Source organism: Diabrotica virgifera, chromosome 2 (genome assembly GCF_917563875.1).
Source record: "Diabrotica virgifera virgifera chromosome 2, PGI_DIABVI_V3a".
Classification (NCBI taxonomy): Eukaryota; Metazoa; Arthropoda; class Insecta; order Coleoptera; family Chrysomelidae; genus Diabrotica; species Diabrotica virgifera.
In genome coordinates this window covers 252,762,687-252,784,360 of record NC_065444.1, presented here as the reverse complement: position 1 = coordinate 252,784,360, position 21,674 = coordinate 252,762,687, and the positions used below count along the sequence as shown (strand labels likewise).

The 21,674-nt window shown below is 31.0% G+C and overlaps 3 protein-coding genes across 4 annotated transcripts in view; 2 read left to right on the top strand and 1 right to left on the bottom strand.

Annotated features, from left to right (window-relative positions):
- The window catches only part of LOC126880537 (sphingolipid delta(4)-desaturase DES1), a 99,171-nt gene extending 97,235 nt beyond the window's left edge, over positions 1 to 1,936 (bottom strand). For both annotated transcript variants that reach the window (XR_007696629.1, XM_050644460.1), the window contains exon 1: positions 1,606 to 1,936. Coding sequence is in view for 1 of the 2 variants with exons in the window: in XM_050644460.1 (XP_050500417.1) it covers positions 1,606 to 1,687 (82 nt within the window). In the remaining variant the exon portion in view is untranslated. The remainder of the gene's footprint in view (positions 1 to 1,605) is intronic.
- Positions 1 to 21,674, top strand: part of LOC126880538 (uncharacterized) — a 391,874-nt gene that overhangs the window by 282,439 nt on the left and 87,761 nt on the right. The gene's annotated exons all lie outside the window — the stretch shown is intronic.
- Positions 21,286 to 21,674, top strand: part of LOC126880536 (merlin) — a 45,982-nt gene continuing 45,593 nt past the window's right edge. The window contains exon 1 of the mRNA XM_050644459.1: positions 21,286 to 21,585. Coding sequence (XP_050500416.1) covers positions 21,499 to 21,585 — 87 coding nt within the window. The 5' untranslated portion in view covers positions 21,286 to 21,498. The remainder of the gene's footprint in view (positions 21,586 to 21,674) is intronic.

Sequence of the window (21,674 nt, the reverse complement as noted above, 5' to 3'; positions counted from 1 at the left end):
GTCACACTTTCATTTAATTCATTTTATTTTATTTTTAGTTTTTTTACTGTTTTACTGGACTTTACTAATACTACTTTTACTTCTACTTATTGTTTATATATGTATATTTTTTTTTAAATTGGGGAAACCCGTAAATAAATAAATAAATAAAATAAATAAATTTTTTCAATTTTTAAAAGCTATATTTTTGCTAAGAATATTTTTTTCCATAAAATACTTACTTTTTTAGTAATTTGCGAAAAACCGTGTAAAAAGTGTTTTTTTTTTGTTGAAAAATGAACATATTCACTTGCAAATAACTGGAAATGTGTTGACTTGATGAAAAACTCTATTAAACAAAAGTTGCTTAGAATCAGTCAGTTTATCTACTTTTGGACGTATTTTGACGGTATATTTTTTCACCCCCCGAGAAGGGGTGGACTCAACCTTAGAGCAAAAACACACATCGGTACAAGATCACTTTTTCTTTGACATGTTAGCTATGCGTATGCCAAATTTCATGTCAATCCAAGCTCGTCTTTCGAATCCAACGGTTCTTTAAAATCTGGAGGTTTTGCAATATTTTACCATGAGTGAATGGACTATAAGGCCCATCTCTGGGTAGAAATTGAAAAAAAAATGTGCCATACCAAAATAATTACCAGTTTCTAAACAAAACTTGCTTGCAAAATTGATTACCAAATTGAAGGAATGATTAGAACATGGAATATTAAAATGCCTTTGAAGATAACTGTTTAATTTGTCTTGAAGTCGATTGTATTTTCCTGATATTTGACAGAAGACAAAGTAAAAAACTGAGTTTGATTGGAAATCATAAATTACCCATTCTCTTTTTTTTTCTCAGTTAGCCCTATTTGATTTATTTAATACTTTACATTTTTTTAATTACTGCTTAAATAATTCAATATTAATTAATGCATTTGAGCGGGATGCAGGCCCCGTCAATTGCGTGGGCCCTAGGCGGCCGCCTAGTCCGCCTAATATGGTTAATCCGGTGCTGCCCAGTCTTGACAGTCTTTGACTTTATCCTTGATATTAGGTACATATTGCATGCCAAATAATTGTTTAACTTATAATCAATTTGTCATAATTAAAATATATTAGCATTCTAATATTTGTATAAACATTAGATAACAATCCAACTGTGTTCAGGGTATGTCACATATCTGTTGGGAGTATTATATTTTGCATAATAGATTTTGATAATACCTACTGCTTCTTAATTTTCAGTATGTTATTATCATATTTATTAGGTTTATCAATAGTTGACACATCTAATTTGTGCCAATTAACATTTTTAGTGCAGCTGGCTTGCTTATTAATATTAAATAGTGATAGTGAATCATAACTATAAACTGATAAAAATAATGGAATTTCTTAGAAACTTTTTTCCAAAAAAGATTAAGTAATGATAAAAATAAACATGACAAAAATAAACCTTTGCCAAAAACAAACTGCAATATGATTTTTATAAAACTGCAATAAACAAATCCTTCAAGTTGTAAATTTGCTTGCCAGACGGTTTATAAAGAACCGGTTAAAGGTTAGATAATACCTATTATTATAATAATAATTATGATTATTTAAGGAAGTGAATCAACTAACCTAAGATTTGCTTCCTGCGGCTAGCGTGAGGTTCCTCGGTATATACCCATTCGAAATCTGTTCTAGATACGTGTTGGCCCATTTTTGAAAATTTCGCACTTAGGTAAAACTTAATAAAAAAATTAACTTCTAAATTAACAACAATTTAAAAACTTCCCTGTTTGACACATTCTTAGCTAACCGGACCGGATACGATACCACCAGATACCACGATACGATACGATTCACTCACGACTCTCGTACACGTACGGAAAATTCAAAATTCTACGATTCTGAATACTGAATTGACCAACCTGACGGTACTCGTACTCGTATTCGTATCAATTCGTATTGGAATTGGAATTGGCTTTTCATTCGCTCGCGTGACTGATAAAATATATGAATGGTCAATGGTGTGAAGCGACAGGACCGTCTTGAAGATAATTGAATTCAAAAATTACCACATATTTCTATGCTCTGCTTTTAAACAAGGAGGAATCATTCAAATTTAGTGCGCCATATTAGGACTTTTTAACGCTTCTTATTATTAATATTATACACGGATATTAATATACACGGATATTAATATTATACTATTATACACGGATTATACGACATATGACAGAGGCTCGAAACAAATGAGAATCGTTGAAAAGTCCTTAAGGCTAATTTTCACAGATCCGATATCCGAAGACACGAAATACGAAATTTTTTCGTACGATTATATTTGATTGTCGTATCCGAAATTTTTTGACATTTGTGTAATATGTCAGATTATTCCATGGATTGATATTTGATACAAATGTTTGCTGTTGGATATTGAACAGGAACAGATAGATAGTTTTATTTCGATTTTATTCTTTTTGGATCATCATGGATTCGTCAAATTATCTGTTTGAAGAGGATAACCATCACATCCATTTATAATTAACTGTTTTTAATGGGAAATAAGCCACAATTTTACTAAAAAATAAAATCATTTTTTTTATTAAAATTGTGGCTTATTTCTCATTAAAAATAGTTAATTACAAAAATGCCGTAAGAAAATAGTTTCAGAACAACATCCATTTATAATTACGATTTTGTTGTTCCATTTCAATATATCAAAAACATAAACACTTCACAAAAGTAAGGTTATCAAGACGTTCAAGATAGAATGTCAACAGTGTCAAAATTCATCCGATTTTCGTGCAAAAGTTAAAATAATTTTAACTTCTTCCGATGACTTTTAAATTTCGTACGAAAACCCATCTGTCACTTTTCAGCCAATGAAATTCTCTGAAATTTCTATCGTATCATCGTACTGTCGGACATCGGATCTGTGAAAATCCACCTTTATGCTTGTTTGTAATAGGGCTTTTCATTCCATTGACATTTGACATATTAAGCGTTGACAAGGCATACTCACCAAAAAAGTGTAACGAGGAAACAGCATGGAAACAGTCGATCGGTGGTCTATCTATATCTTTTAACCAAGCGATCCCGCGCATGTGACAGATAAAGATGACTTCCTGGGACGACTTGGGATCTGGGACTGAAAGATAGTTCATTCGATTACATGAAATCAACTTTAACACAAGAATATCCGTTCCAAAGAAATCATAGCATGTGATTTGTCTTTAAAAAGACAACCACATGCAATGATAACAGTAAAATTCTCATGTTAGTGATTCCATAGTAAATCACGAGGAAAAACCAGGAAAAAATCCATAGACATAATAAGGGTAGACAAGGCATACCGAGCAAACTAACGTAACGCTCGGGCAGTCGGTAGGTGGTTTATCCAGAGACATGTCAAGGGTAGACACCGCATACTCACCAAAAAAGCGTAACGCGGAAACAGCATGGAAACAGTCGATCGGTGGTCTATCTATCTCTTTTAACCAAGCGATCCCGCGCATGTGACAGATAAAGATGACTAGACCACTCAATCCTATGTCGGCGTTACACCTCGATGCATTGAGTGGCATATGACTAGCCCGGTCTATCCGTCTATCCTTAACATGTCTCTGTTTCATTCACAGTCATTTGTTTCGACCTTCTGTCATATGTCGTATTCGCGGTGTGCAAGTACTTGGAAGGGATACGTGAAACGATCGTGCGCGAATAGCGGAGAAATATTGCAACTTTCTTAAATATTTCATATTGTCGATTGAAATTGTCAGATTGACGTAAATTTCATATCTATTGCCATTGGAGAAGAAAAATTATATGTTGCTCCACAATATTATGATATGAAGGTAAATTTAATTAATTGTATTTTGCTTGCAGTACTTCATTTTAATAACTAATTTTATTTACTACATACAATTGTTTACGTTTTAATAACATAACCTGAATCTTATTTTTGGCCTTGCTTGATTATCCAGTAATCGGGACTAAAAAATATAATTGGCCAATATAATTAAAAGTGCGAATAAAGTTGCAGAGCGTAGAAATAGGTGTCGCTTTGCCGAACTTGCACGGTCCCAATAATCCGTGATATTATACACAGATTATACAACATAATATGACAGAAGCTCAAAACAAATGACAATCGATGAAAAGCCCTATTTGATCCAATCTCAGGTAAGTTTACTACTCCCACCGTTATTAGACTTTATTACGGTTGTCTTGACCGACGGTGGTGGGGAGATTTATATTTTTGACTTTACGTCACAAGAGTACACAATCCCATATTTTTAAATGATTTTCGATCATTGAATGTGTGTTATTGTGTATATATGTGTATTATTTGTGTTATTATTAAATAATAAGACAAATAATACACATTTTATCTTATACCGGATGGTGAATCGTAAAACGGGCCATAGAAAACTCAATGTAAAATTCTAAATTGTTGAATTCCTGCTTCCCTAATTATTTTACATCAAAAGTCATGAGAGAATACTTGTAGAGAATTAAAATCTGTATTAAAATCAAAAGTTAAAATTGTTCTACGATTTAAATGCATTCCAAAATTTTGAAAAATATGATACATTTGCTAGAATAGGTATGCGTGTAAAAGTTAGGCCACACGTTACTATTTAACTGACAGTGCTTACACCATTGACTGAATAGAAAATCTTTATTATTAATACTTTCTCCCCAACTGAGGGTATCTTATCAACTGTATTGTTTTTAAACAATAAATGATATAATAAAAATATTGACAGTTCAAAAATATGAACATTATTTCATTGTGTGTGGCCTAATTTTGGGCTGAAAAACTGAAATGTATTACATTTTTACAAATTTTTGGAATATGATTAATTCGTAGACCAATTTTAACAGTTGTTTTCAATACAGATTTCAATCCTCTACAAATAGTTTCTAATGTCTTTTGATGTAAAATAATTAGGGAAGCTGGAATTCAACAGTTTAGAATTTCATATTGAGTTAATGCAAAATTTTGACGCATGTCAAAATTCTCAATGTGTTTTAATGGTATTCATTTTTTTTTTCGAATCCTGAGGAAACTAATAAATATTTTTGAAAAATTTAAACTCAGAATGAAAGACTACAATATTACCGAGGGCTGAAAGTCCCTGAAAACTTCTATAATGTATATTTTAATAAGTTACAGGGCTGAAAATAAAAGAGAAGTGTGATATTTAATTTCAAATATTTCATTCAAAAAAACTGCTTGTTTATTCTAAGGGGCTTCCCGCCCTCGGTAATAATGTAATCTTTCATTCTGCGTTTAAATTTTTCTAAAATACTTATTGGTTTTTCAGGATTCGAAAAAAATCATATTACGATTCAAATGACAGTACACTCGTGACGTAATCGCACCCTTAATGTTCATTGGTTAGTCGATCTGGGCAACCGTAGTAATGTCTAAGAACCGTGTATACTACTCAAAGATCTTTGGTACTACTCACGGTTATTAGACTTTATTAATGTAATGTCTAAGAACCGTGGGTACTACTCCACTGTTTTGAAATTTTGACACTAATGACATTTATGCAATTTTGACGATTCAGACATTATTGGCACTTCATAGGTTAATTAACTTATATTGTCGATATTTTGTGTGTTTCTGAGTTATTCCTTTAATTTATAGACTTTTTAGTCTGCGGTTATATAAAAAGTAGTTTTTAGAACTCTTTAGCGACATATTAGTATAATATAATATTTATGGATTACCGTCGAAGGCCGACATAATCTTTCTGACTTTCTTGAGTGTGAATCTGTCTTTCTAGTTAACTCCTCCTGGTTTAAAAAGCAAAGGTGTGTCAGAGGTAAAAGCATAGACGGTAAAAGTTGGTTCACTCTGTTTGAGAATATTTTGACATATTCATTTATTGTTGGAAACGTAGAAGATAAAAATTCCTACTACACCTCATCAAGGGCGCAGTATTTGTAGTTTACCTATGAAAACGTTCAGATATAGCCCATTCGTTGATCCCACTCCCAACTGTCCAGTTTTAGCAATTATTTTTTGCTACGTTTTGCTACGAAAAATTATAGCATGTATTTAAAAGACAAACGATTGTGTCGCAAATTCCTTGGCAGAATGTAGTAGGATGTGGTTACCCATATTAAAAGAGGAAGTCAACAGAAAGAAAATACCACGATTAGTACGTCAATAACGTATCGAGGATACATCATTTATTATTTAAAATAGCCATATAAAATCAGAGTTTGGTGTTAATTTTGAGAGTAAACTAAGTATAAGGCCAAAAACTTACAATAGGGCTTTTCATAGATTGTCATTTGTTTCGAGCTTCTGTCATATGTTGTATAATCTGTGTATAATATTAAAATACACGAATTATACGACATTATGACAGCAGCTCGAAACAAATGACTGTGAATGAAAAGCCCTGCTAGTATTCTCCTTTTCATGAACATTTTTCAGTGCGTCACAAATTATAGAAAAAAAGGTAAGTCCGTGATAATACACATTTATGACATTTATTCTAGCGTGACATTTTAGTTAAATCTGACAGTTGTCAAATTTTATTTTCAATTTGGAATAAAACCAAATCAATTGTGTCTATTGCATTTATAAAATGGTATTTTCTTTCATTTGTATAGTCTTATAAATTGTACAGATTATATTGATAATATTATTATTTTATTTAATAAATAATTCTTTTTTGATTATGGCGCCATCTATCGACAACTAGAATAGACACCGAACTAGAATAATTACCCAAAGTATTCACAGACGTGCCTTTTTTCTGTCACATACAATTTAATGCGTTAGAGAGAAATCGAAAAACTGTGACGCACTGAAAGATGATCATGAGAAAAAGAATATCATGAGGTTTTTTCATAGACATACTAAAGTGTAGACCAGGCAAGGTATGGGCCGGTCTGTGCATCGAGGTGTAACGCCAATATCAATAGGGCTTTTCATTCACAGTAATTTGTTTCGAGCTTCTGTCATATGTCGTATAATCCGTGTATTTAATATTATACACAGAATATATAACACACGACAGAAGCTCGAAACAAATGACAATCTATGAAAAGCCCTATTTTACTTTGAGTGGTATAGCCATAGATATAATAACACATAGATTAGGCCAGGTCCGAAAAATAGCGTAACGCGGAGCAGTTCGGGTCGGTGGTCTATCTATCTCTCTCTACCGGCGCTTAGCTTTCTCTCTCTAGCATATGATGACCGCCGCCTCGGTGTCTATGTCGTTCCATTACTCCCACCTCTTGGGAGATACGCTCACACTCGCACGACAGACAAAGATAGCTAGACCATTGTACTTAATATTGGCGTTACACCCCGATGCATTGAGTGGCATATCCCTAACCTGGTTTATTGTTAACATGTCTCTGGGTATAGCTATCTTTATTTGTCACATGTATGAGATCGCTTTGTAAAAAGAGATAGATAAACCACCTACCGACTGCCCGCGCGTTACGCTATTTTGCTCGGTATGTGTTGTCTACCCTTATTATGTCTATGGATTTTTTCCTGGTTTTTACTCTTGATTTACTATGGAATCACTAACATGAGAATTTTACTGTTATCATTGAATGTGGTTGTCTTTTTAAAGACAAATCACATGCTATGATTTTTTTGGAAGGGATATTCTTGAGTTAAAGTTGATTTCATGTAATCGAATGAACTATCTTTCAATAAAGTCGCCCCAGGAACGCAACTCATAAATATTGGCAATAATATTTTAAAGTATTCTACTTTAAAATGTATAATATATGTCTGAATTGTCGATATGAATCAGTCATTAAATTAAATTATTAGAAGATTTTTTTACCAAGCAACATAAACAAAATTATTGTTAAATTTATATTTTGTATTTCGATAACGAAGTGGAAGTCGAAACGTCAATAAAATCATTTTCAAACTTAAATTGTGCCTTATTTCCAAATTAGAATAATTATTGTTAAATTTATATTTTGTATTTCGATAACGAAGTGGAAGTCGAAAGGTCAATAAAATCATTTTCTAACTTAAATTGTGCCTTATTTCCAAATTAGAATAATCAATATAAATTAAGACATAAACAGTAAGAAGCTAATATACAGTATTTGAGCTTAGTAATTGAAGTTAACGTTAGTAATTGAAGTCAAGTTAACGCTCCCAGCGGATACTTAGAATTCTTAATCATTGGTCATTAAAAACTTAAAAAAACACCATAAATTTTTGGTTTTTGGTTGTTTCTCGGATAAGTCTTGGTTTATAAAATCGAGCGGAGGCTATGGTTATGGAATTTTCAAACTATTATGATCTGTTTGCCTCAGAATTATGTTCAAGAAGGTCATAAAGCATTATTGAAGCTGACCTTCATAACGAAAGTTACGGATGGAAACTTAAATGCGAAACAATAAAACAACAGAATAGTTTTTAAGATTTACTTTTCGACCGAAACGTGTACCAAGTCGTCTCAATAGAGAGGAAATGGGTAATATAGGTAACTGTGAAATATGCTAAAAAGATATTCAAGTTGTTATTTGAATTACCAGAGAAAATAAGTTAATCGTAAAAAAATTAACTGTAAGAACATTCGCTTCAGTCGAATGTTTCACGCCAGCTCGTGCTTTTTTAAAGTAATTCTTTATCACGATCACTACTCGTTCATTCATTAAGCATTACAACCCCTTAGGGATTATAGATAACGCCATGGCGTTCAAAATCCTATTTTTGGGTGAGGTGGATTACTTCTCTATTTTATTATCATTTATAGCTTGCTGTGTGTTTTGCTGTCGTGACTCTTTTCCATTTCTTCCGGTCCTTGCACTAAACTACTACACTAAATTGAAATAAGACATGCAGTCCATGTAAACAAAAATTACAGTTGTTAAAGGTACTCAAAACGTACCTACTCGTTCCATAGTAACAGTTTATTATTATTAACATCACGTTATAATATTACTTTGTCTCTTTTCTCGATTATTATATTTTATTGTTAGTGTAGGAAACAGAGGTTGAATTTCGCAAACTCGACACAAGTCGTACTTTGTGGTTTTTGCGAAACGTAGCCCTTCCTGTACGTTTTTGCAAAAAATTCCTTAACAGAAATATGAAAAGGACTATATTTCCTACAATTTATTCCGCTACAGCATATGTCTATCACCCACCGTTTAGCAGGGTTGGCGCCCCAAAGTTGACAAGAGTTTAAAAAAGATGTTTTAGAAAAAAAAAAATGATTTTTCCCTAACTGTAATGTGAATCAAGAAGAAACCCTGCGGAAATTAATCACAAATAAGTGGCTGATTTTTTGGTATAGGCTTCATTTAAGGGCAGTTGCCTATTTTTTAATTACAGGGTGTTAACTTAAAAAAAATCTGATCAGCTTATGCTAGCGTAAAAAATTTTTTAAGCGGTTACCCATGTAAAAGTGTTATTTACAAATTTGTATAATGCACCCCCATATTTTCCCCGGAACCACCCCAAAAAAGGAGAATTAATAAAGAGAATATGTAAAAACTGATTCTTGGGTTACCACTGTGGCTTTAGGGTGCAAAAAAGTAAAATATGCATCAGTCATAATGTGTAGCAGACAGTGTGTTCTTTTATTTGCCATAAGTACTTTATCAATAAAATGAATAGGTGACGAAAAAAAAAGTGGTCCAAAACATTTCTGAGGTTTACGGCGCCACTGTGCCGTAACGGTTGCTTATACGAAAAAAATAAAAAAGAATGTGTGTGTACTTTGTACGCACGTAAGAAGTTATACTTATATTATATGATTTAAACGAAATTAATATACTTTTTATTTATATTTTGTTTAAATATTAAACTAATTTATACTTACTACTTCTCAAACATTTTTATTAGAACAGTGCCAAAAATTAAAATAATAAAAGAATAAAACACACACTAACACATTAAACAAGCCACAAATGATGTCTGAACAATAATTGTCGAAAATTTTTTTAACTAAATACGTATTTTCTGAAAATACAATTATATAATAAATATACTTACAATCATAAAATGTATTAAAAAAAACTAAAAAGAAAGTTTCTATTGGGACTCGAACCAACGCTGATAAGAGTGGTTGGCATTGGAATTCATTCGCCTTCTCCGCTTAGCCATGGACACTATGTGTCATTATTTACGAAGATCGACTAACGGATTAAACTTGTGATATTTTGATATACCCTATTCCACGAACATACGCCTGTTTTGGATTACTTCGACCACAAATATTTTACTGTGCAAAATAAAAAGAACGAAAGTAAATTGCAAATTACATTGTTGTTTATTGGAATAATTATTAGCGCCATTTACTTTCGTATTTCTTATGTTGCACAGTAAAATATTCGTTGTCGAAGTAAACCAAAACAGGCGTATGTTCGTGGAATGGCCCATATTTTGAAAATTGATCAAATTATTATAATTTTGAATTGAAATGATTTAGAATTGAAAAAATACAACAAAACATAGAGTAAAAAAACAATATATTAGGTGAATATTGATAGAAATTTTGATGGTAATCAAATTATATAAATAAAAGTACTACATACTATGTATTTTGGCAGATCAAATAGGTAGGTTTATACCCATGATACATTAACAATTATTACGTACCTGTTGCTTTTAAAAACTATTTAAAAGTCACTACAATATTATAAACTTTTTTGTTTCTGTCCTCACAACAATAAAACTAATATATTATACATTTGTTTACCTTTACCTTTACCTCCAAACCACAGCTGCCATATCGGATAATTTTTGACATGTCATTTGAACATCCAATCAGAACAAAGTTATAATGCGCATGCGCCGGGCTGATAGGTTTTAACATATAAAAAAATCACCCTCTATCGCCGGTAAAGAAGTATAACTTCAAAAATGCATAGGACCTTATTTGTAGAGAAAATAGTGGTCTTTAATTTTTGTATAAGTTTTTTTTCAAAAAAATGCATAGGTAATAAAAAAATCGTAAAAACATGCTCGCCAGTTATTTTCAGGGATAGGGGTAGTTTGCGCAGGGATTTTGCAATAACCATAAATATATAATTATGAAAAACCCTCTTAGTGATTGAGTATAGGCCCATATGGGCTCAAAAAGCGAAAAAAAATTTTTTCTTTTTCAACCCACGTTTTATTTTTTTTTTGGCTACAGCGTTTGCACCTGGAAATCGGTTTTGGTGTCCATGCATGGGTAATAAGAACGTGCACAAAATAATATTATGCAGCATTTTAATAAAGGGCATTGTGTGTGAAGGATTCCAAGAAAACCACTTTTTTTTTATTATTTCTCCTTTTTTGGGGTAGTTTCGGGAAAAATTGGGGTACATTATACAAATTTGTAAATAACACGTGTACATGGGTAATCGTTGAAAGTTTTTTATGCTAGCATAAGCGGTTCAGATGGTATAAAAAGAGGTTTTTTAAAATGTAACACCCTGTAAATAAAAAACGGGCTATTGCCCTGAAATGAAACCTATACCAAAAAATCAGCCACTTATTTGTGATTAATTGCCGCAGGTTTTCTTCTTGATTCCTATTACAGTTAGGGAAAAATACACTTTTTTAAAAACTTGTCAACTTTGGGGCGCCACCCCCGTTAAATAGACATATGCTATCGTGGAACAAATTGTAGGAAATATAGTCCTCTTCATATATTTCTATTAAGGAATTTTTTGCAAAAACGTACAGGAAGGGCTACGTTTCACAAAAACCACAAATTACCCCCTTTAAAGGGATGAAAATGGGTGTTCCGGGGCAAAATTTTTTAAGAAAAAGTTAGTCTCATAATAAGCACCCCTTGATATACAAGAAAAAAATAATTCAATAATTTACGCGATTATACAAGTAACTGTTATCCAAAATATTTAAAATCTGAAAGGAAATCGCCATCTCTTATGTTGCCGGTGACGACATCGCTATTAACTAATGTTTACATTCATCCACTGCATGTCTCACGCGAATAAACTGTAAACTTTCCAGTCTTTAACATGCATTGCTCTTATATCTTCTTCTACATCATTCAGCCATCTTCTTCTGTGCCATAGTAGTGTCCAGTTAGTTATTCTTCTCAACATATCTGAGTGTGGGCGACTCTGTATATGTCCTATACATTCTAAGCGAAGAGATTTTATATATCTCACTATATTTTCTCCCCTTACTCCTCCTTCACATTATTGTTATAGAGATACTATAAATGATTTATAATGACCTCCCAAATAATAAAAGCCGCCCCTGGTCAATCTGATGGTAAAAATAAAACTAACAAACTGTTATTCTACTATCTTTTATTTTACTGTTAGATAAATTAAGGATGTTGTTTCTACAGACAACAAATACGTAGTCTACTTATTAAAAAAGAGAGTTATTTAATCAAAGTCAAAGAATACATATCTCTCACAAGAACCGACACGGACGGCGATTCTTTTGTTGTTAGCATGTACTTAATTTTAGTATCGAGTTGGCAAGTGTACACGCGAGTACACTGAGAAAAGTCTCGCACATTTCTGGCGTGTATCAATAAAATTTTAGTTGCACTTAGGGCCGGTTGTTCGAAAGCTAATCAGCAATGATCATTATCAAATATTTAATTACTGTCCCCAACTGTCAATGTCAACTTTGTTTGGGTTGCTGAAAATATAATATGAAATTAATTAATCAATTATGTTAATAATTGTTATGTTAATTGAGTAACTAATCTCATAATTTTAATCAATTATGTTTTCAGCAACCCAATAAAAGTTGACATTGACAGTTTTGGTGACAGTAATTAAATATTTGATAGTGATCATTGTTGATTAGCGTTCGAACAACCGGCCCTGAGAGAAAGGTTGCATGCAGGGCCGGCTTTTGTTGACATTCTTAATATGGCGGAATTATTTTTCATTTACACAAGGTTGCAAATACAACACAAAGTAATGGTGAGAATTATATTGATTAAAACCATGGATAAAATACCTTTTTTATCCTGATTTTAGCATTGAAAGACCAATAATAAAATATATTATAGTGGCGTGACATTCACTAATTATTCTTTTTGGCTTATATTGATACAACAGTGTGTGGCCACGTGTTGTTAACAAGACGTTTAGAAGTGTTCTCTCTCCCAAAACATAAAATTCTGGTATGTACACATTAAATTAAAATTAAAGCAATAAACAATATACCAATACCAATTACAAGTAAGAGCCTGAAATAAAATTAAAATTGAATAACAAGTTAACAACGAAGAAATAAAGAAAATCTCATATAAATATCTATAAAATTATACAGAATTTGTTTACTGAATTAAGTTTTTATTTACCAAACGTTTTTATACCGAAGGTAATTATTAAAGTTCATTGTAATAAAGGTGACCACACACTGTAAACTGTAAATATTAAATATAATGGGAGAAAACGAAAACAACATAACAATTCATGAAGTAATATCAGAAATTAGAAAAAATAGAACAGAGATAAAAAATGCAATAGAGGCTCTGGAAAGTAGATTATTAATACAGATTGCAGACTTGAAAAAGAAAAATAATACGTTAGAACAAGAAAATCAAACATTAAAGAAAGAAATTGAACAAATAAAAATAAACAGCAACGAAAATAGTATTGTAGTCTTTGGACTACACACATCTGTAAACAAACTAACCATTCAAGATATTTGTTTGCGCATATTTTCCCTAGTAGAAGTTGAAATTAAACCATCTGATATCAATAATTATTATACTTTGGGAAATAAATACAACAGCCCATTAAAAATAGATCTTGTAAACCATTGGATGAGAAGAGATATCCTAAAGAACTGTTTTAAATTAAAAGAAAAAAAGGGTATTTCCATTGCACCGGTGTTAACAAAGAAACAACAACAAGAATCCAAAATACTGCGACAAAATTTATTCCTAGCAAAACAGCAGAATAAAGAAAACAGCTACATAAAAAACGGCAAACTCTACGTAAATAATCAGCCCTATACCATTGAAGACTTAATTGAAGCTGAAGAAGTAAGCACTGATAGACTTTCAAATAGTGCTCCATCAACACCAAAACTAGAGACAGACACCCGTGTAGAAAACAACCCACTACCAGGAAATACCGAAAAGCCGAAATTTAAACCAGAAGAGAAGAGTGACCTAAATACAACACCATCATCTTCAAAAAATACCAGCAAGCCCAATACTCGCTTTCAAGACAATAAAAAGAGAAATAACTCCACTTCCACTTCTCATAGCATAATTAAAAAGTAAACTAGTTTGCTTAATTCACATATCCAGTGAGACTATATTTTAATATATTCTAGATTTAATTATATACCATATTTTATTTTAGATTTACAGATTATTATTTTAGATTACTGTAATTTAGATTTACTTATAAATTGCAATTTCTGTCATTGAGAAACAGGAGAAAAAGTGAAGTTTATTAATTAATTATTTCTTTCTAATATTTTTTCCTCACTCTTTTGAATTATTTTATATTTGTATCGTATTATAACATATTTCATATAAGGAATATTGTGTTGTATATATTATGGATACATACATTAGGGACATTAATCACATACCTTTTGAAACAAAAGAAATTAATAACTTATCAAATTTAAAAATTTACTTACAAAATGATGATCAACATTTTAAAATTTTACACCAAAATATAAGGAGCATTTACAGGAATTTTAATGAATTTGAAATTTTGATTAAACAATTAGATTGCAACTTTGACTGTATCGTGTTAACGGAAGCATTTCGTATTGGCGACGTTGGTTGTCATAAGCTTGAAGGGTACGAGATAATTTACAACCAAGGAAATATTAATAAAAATGATGGAACAGTACTATACTTCAAAAACTATCTTGATCACTGTACAAAAATTATAGAAGTAGGGGAACATAAAGTAATACAAATGCTGGTAACATGTAATAATAACAAAAAAATACTAATCACTGCTCTTTACCGACCACCTTCAACGAATGTAGAACATTTCGTGTCACACCTAAAGGAATATCTAGAACAAACAAAATCATGTCATGCGGACTGTCATATTCTGGTTGGAGATATTAATATAAACATATTAGAAAATAATGATAATGCTAATGACTACTTAAATACTCTCTCTGAATACAACTTTAATTCTTTAATAAATAAACCAACAAGACTAAATAACTGTCTGGATCACGTATTTGTAAAATTTAAATCCAAAGATCCAATAAACGATTGCAAGGCAGCTGTTCTAGATACAAATATTACAGATCATAAGGCAACTGTAGTCACTGTGCCACTAAATATTATAAATAATCTACCCAACAGAAAGAAAGAAATATTAAATTACAACAACTTAAAATTGGACATTAAAGATTTTGATTGGACTGAATATTATAACTTAAAAGATATTAATGATTTAACGGAATACTTAATAAAGATATTAACGTCTTACATAAATAAACATACTGACACCATTAAAATAAAACGTTATAATTTTAAAAGAAAAAAATGGATTACAGCAGGATTAGTAAACTCCATCAATAAAAAAAATAAACTATACAAACAACATATAAATATGCCAGGTAACAAAGAGATAAAGGAAACTTATATCAGATACCGTAAACACTTGAATATAGTTATTAAAGCTGCAAAGAAAGATTATTTCAGACAAGAAATTATTAAAAATAATAAATGTTCCAAAAATCTGTGGAAAATAGTTAATAACTGTAATAACGAACAAAATAATACCAAAAAGTTCAAAGAAATAGTTACTGAAAATAACCAATCTCTTACGAACATTGATGAGATAGCTGAAGAATTTAATGATTATTTTTCCACAGTCGGAGAAAAATACGCGCAAAAAATAATAAAACCTTTATCTCAACCTCCAAAAAGATGTACTACATTGAATTCCTTCTTTTTAGCAGATGTTAATGAAAATGACATTAAAATTATAATAAACTCACTGGAATCCAACAAAGCGCCAGGAATGGATAACATAAAATCAGAAGTACTAAAAGAACTGGGGCATATTTTAACTCGCCCCATTACACATTTAGTAAATAGCATTTTTGCTGTAGGAAAATGGCCCGAACAGTTAAAGCAAACCGTAGTTGTCCCCATACACAAGAAAGGTGATCCTAAATTAACAAAAAACTATAGACCAATTTCCATAATTAGTTCACTTTGTAAGATTTTAGAAAAAGCTTTAAAGAACCAGCTAGTAAAATACCTAGAAAAATTCAAGTTAATATCAAATAAACAGTATGGTTTCAGAGAAGGGTTCTCCACGGAAAATGCCATATCATATCTATCAAATAAAATATATAACTTAGTTGATAACAATATACCAACGGCTTGTGTATTCCTAGACTTGGCAAAGGCTTTTGATACAGTAAGTCACACACAATTACTAGATACTCTGATAGACACAGGTATAAGAGGGAAAGCATATAATTTGATGGACAGTTATTTAAAGGACAGGCAACAAGTAGTGAGAATAGAAGGGACACAAAGTAGTACAAGGAACATTAACTTTGGTATACCACAGGGAACGGTATTAGGACCAATTTTATTTATTATATATATAAATAACATACTGACTTTCCAAACTAAAGGCGACATTTTAAGCTTTGCAGATGACACTGCGATCCTATACTCTGCTGACACTTGGACCAATTTAAAGCTTAAAATGGAAAGGGACCTAGGAAATATTATAGATATATTCAGTCATAAACTACTCACGGTAAATATTGAAAAAACACTGTATGTCCCATTTACCAGTTATAAAAGTGGCTTACCCGATTATAACTCGTTAATTATAGGAAATCTGATGATTAACAGTGCAAGTAGTACAAAGTATTTAGGAATTCAGATTGATTCATATCTTCGCTGGGATAAGCACATAAATCAAACTTGCAAAACTTTAAGATGTCTTTTATATAAATTTAGATATCTACAAAGTATACTAGATATTCATCATTTAAAAATTATTTATTTCTCCTTAGTAGAGTCACGTCTAAGGTATGGAATTCTTAGTTGGGGTGGCATTGCAAATACGCACCTAAAGCAAATGAACATTATACAAAGAAAAATATTAAAAATTATTTACAATAAAAAACTAGGGCACAGTACTGACGATCTGTTTATTGAAGCTCAAGTGTTAGATATAAGGCAATTGTTTGTACTTGCAATGTTCACTAATCTATATAAAAATAAACAGTTACTTGTACCACTAGAACACACATACGATACCAGAAGTAGATCTCAGTCCTTTATTAGAACAAACTTAACAAAGAAAGTAGTTGGACAAAGAAACTTTGAATACCTTCAAATAAAAATATATAATTTGCTTCCTCAAACATACAAAACCTACTTAATTACTATAAATTCCTTTAAATTAATAAAGTGCATATTTCAGACGTATCTAAAAATAAATAATAGAAAAATGTTTAACCATCTTTTTGAATAAATAAATAATATAAACCTGTAAACCTATAATTAAACACAAAAAAAAATAAATAAAAAATAAACGCTCAAAAATTGATGAACTTCACTTCATACCATGTTCTTTTTGTTTATATTGATTTGTATTGTTCTTGCATGTAAAAATTTTACTTCTTAAAAAAAAATTATTATTATATCTAACACAATAAAATAATTGTTATGTTGTATATCTAACACAACTATACTAAAATGGCCCATGCACAACTTAATTGTTTTAATGGGTTCTATGGTTTGTTTGCGTTGAATACATAACAACATATCTAAAACACATAGATATTATATTGCATCATAATAATTATATATTTTTTTATATGTGTATATTTTTCAAGTGAATAAACGTTATTATTATTATTATATTATTATAACGATACAAAATATAATTTGTTGTTTTCACCAATTTTGAAAAAGTGTGAACAAGTTGGTGAGAATTTGAACGACTTGGTGTGACCTAATAGGCTGTCTGTCCGTCCGACCGCGAATATAACTCCTTTAGTCACTATACCAGGTAGAATGACAAATGAGGTGTCAAATGAAAGCCTATAATCCATGGATGGTACTCAAAGTGAGACATTTGACCTAGACTGTCTGTCCGTCCGACCGGAAATGTAACTCCTCCGTCACTATACCAGGTAGAATCACAAATGAGGTGTCGAATGAAAGCTCATAATACATGGATGGTACTAAAGGTGGGAAATTTGCCCTAGGACTTCCGGTTTTAGAAATGCGACCGGAAGTACTCTGTTAAAGTCACCGCAATAGCACAAGTGATATTGTCCTTTTCATGATCATTTTTCAGTGCGTCACAAATGATAGGAAAAAGGGTAAGTCCGTGATAATACACATTTATGACATTTATTCTAACATGACATTTTAGTTAAATCTGACAGTTGTCACATTTTATTTTCAATTTAGAATAAAAACAAATCAAATGTGTTTCTTGCATTTATAAAATGGTATTTTCTTTGATTTGTATAGTCTTATAAATTATAGAGATTATATTTGTAATATTATTATCTAATTAAAAAATATATTTTTTTAATTATGGCGCCATCTGTCGACAACTAGAATAATCACAGAACTAGAAGTAATCACCGACGTGCCTTTTTTTCTGTCACATACAATTTAATGCGTTAGAAAGAAATCGAAAAACTGTGACGCACTGAAAGATGATCATGAGAAAAAGAATATATTCGACGCGCATTCACAAGACGAGAACAAATATATACTTCTGGTTTCATGACTGTCTGTCCGTCCGACCGCGAATACAACTCCTCAGTTACTAATACAGATAGAATGACAAATGAGGTGTCGAATGAAAGCTTATAACCCATGGATGGTATTAAAGATGAGAAATTTGGCATCAGACTTCGGTTTTAGAGTTACAACCGTAGGTACTGCTTTAAAGTCACTCAAAATATGATATGAATGTAAAACAAGATGACAAAATTAGTAAAATCGTAGATCAATCGACGCAAAGTTACACGAAGAGTTCCAATATCGACTTCCAGTTCTACTTTCGATTACTTTGGGTGAAAACCTAGGACCAATTACTTGTTTGTCGAGGTATTTCCTAATTCATTATATTCGTTATTTCGTAAAATAATCGAAAAATAACAGCCGTTGTAGCCGTCACGGAATCCGATTCTTTTTGGATGACAAATGTTCGTGATCAACAACAAGAAACTGTATGTTAAAATCGAATGTCAATATTTTCAATTTTTATTGTCTTGGAAACCAGCCAAAACATTCCGTACATTCCAGCCAAAACCAGCCAGTACATTCTTTAAAGTCGAATATCGGGGTAAATAAATAAAAAACCAATAAGTATTGTACTATTTTATTTCTATAAATATAAAGATGTAATAACTGAAAAAATATACCGGGTGGTGAATCGGAAAACGGGCCATAGGAAACTCAATGTAAAATTCTAAACTGTTGAATTCCTGCTTCCCTAATTATGTTACATCAAAAGTCATGAGAAGTTATTTGTAGAGGATTGAAATCTGTATTAAAAACAGAAGTTACAATTGTTCTACGATTTAAACACATTCCAAAATTTTGAAAAATATAATGTATTTACCGCAGTAGGTATGTGTGGGTATGTTAGGCCACACGTTACTATTTAACTGACAGTGAGCACATTATTGACTGAAGAAAATATCTTTATTATTAATATTTTCTCCTTAACTAAGGGTATCTTATCAACTTTATTGTGTTTTAAACAAAAAATGATAAAATAATTAAAAAAATTGACAGTTCTAATTGTTAATATAATAAATTCATTGTCAACAAATGCAATCTTATACACATTATTGTATTGTGTGTGGCCTAGCTTTGGCGTATTACTCTGAAAATTGTATTATATTTTTACAAAATTTTGAATAATTATTGTTCATAGAACAATATTAACAGTTGTTTTCAATAGAGAATTCAATTCTCTACAAATAGTTTCTGATGACTTTTGATGTAAAATAATTAGGGAAGCAGGAATTTAACAGCTTAGAATTTTACATTGAGTTTCCTATGGCCCGCTTTCCAATTCACCACCCGGTATATAGTATACAATAAAAACTAATAAGCAATCGAGAAAAGAGAAAAAGTGTTTTTTTTAATTAATATATTAATTAATATATATGGAAACGTTTTGATCATTATGGTCAGAAGCTTATATTCCATATGAAAGCAGCCTTTAGCTTTTTTTTGTTGGAACGCAAGTATAATCAAGAGAATGTAAACCTATTATGAAGAGTGTATTGTCAATTATCAAGCATTAACTTGAATGTTGAAACAATTTCAAGTGATATTGGATCAAACTTTTTGAATTAGCTAAATTATATAATGTTACTCCTGAAAATCCTGAATTTCAAGTAGTCAGTCATAAATTGTTTTATATATTTTACCTAAGTTATTGTTTTATACAAACTACAGAAACAATTTAATGAAACATAGTTTATTAAATTTAATTTAGGTTTGCTGATAAAAGTACTTTATGGAAGTTTTTGTGAGTATTGGATTCTCAACTTTTTAAACACAGCACGTGGCTTGTGGAATGAACACATATAAAATATGACTTTGTGCTCTTCCTGCAGATGCATTTGGTACAGTAGAGGTCAAAGAAAGGTTAGAGAATTTGTATGATATTTTAGATTCAAATTCTTTGTGAAATCCCAATAAATACAAAATTAATTTTTTATACGATAGTTTATAGTTCATGAAAAAGCTTAAAATAATTAATTCACATAGTCAAGATATCTCAAAAAGAATTAAATTGTATAAATGTTGGAAAATAACAATCAATAGTTGTAGGCTATATAAGAAAATAAGTCTATATAAAATATTATGAGCTACAAACTGATACAAAAACAAAATACTAACGCCAAGCCAAACAAACAACTGTGACAACAAACGCCGATCCTGTACAAGACAAATGTCACCAAAATTATTTGCTATTCATACAAATTGAGAAATGGCCGATCTGGCACATGCGCATAAAAATTTAGTTCATAGATAATCCGTTTGTGTCGGTTCTTGGCAGATATGTATTCTTTGTCAAAGTTAATATTCCAATATTACGATTAAGGTAGCTAACGTGTTCAACTAGTTAAAGGCAAGGCAAACACTTTAATGAGATGTCAGTTGTCATAATCGTATTTAAGTGGTGCAACAGCGTTGCCATAATTCGGTTAGTGAAAATCAGTGAAAATCGGAAACTCGAAATGAAACTAATTAAAATTTTATAAAATCAAAAAATTCTCAATACTTTCAATAATGAAATCTAGATAGAAATTGCAATTTGCATTTTAATTATTTAACTCACTAGTGACATTTTTATATTCTTATAATGCAGACGTAATGACGGGTAAAACACAAAAATACGAATGAAAATCGCCATTTCTATCGGTATATTCACAGTTGTGGCAACACTGTTAATTCATGTCAAGACAATGTCAAGAGAAGTGATATAAGAAATATTTTATTATTGTTGATAAACCATACTTTTTAATTTAAAATGTAAAAATATTTTAATCATTTTAACTGGATAATGTAGAGCAGTATGCCTCCATTTCGAAGAAAAAAATCCGGGAAGAGCTTTCCTGTTAAAGTATGCACTTTGGATGCTGAATTGGAGTTCAATTTAGAAGTATGAACAATGTTGACTCATTGATCCTTATTATTTATTAATTTCACAATCAATTTTTATGCGTGTAATTAACTGTGATATGTATATTT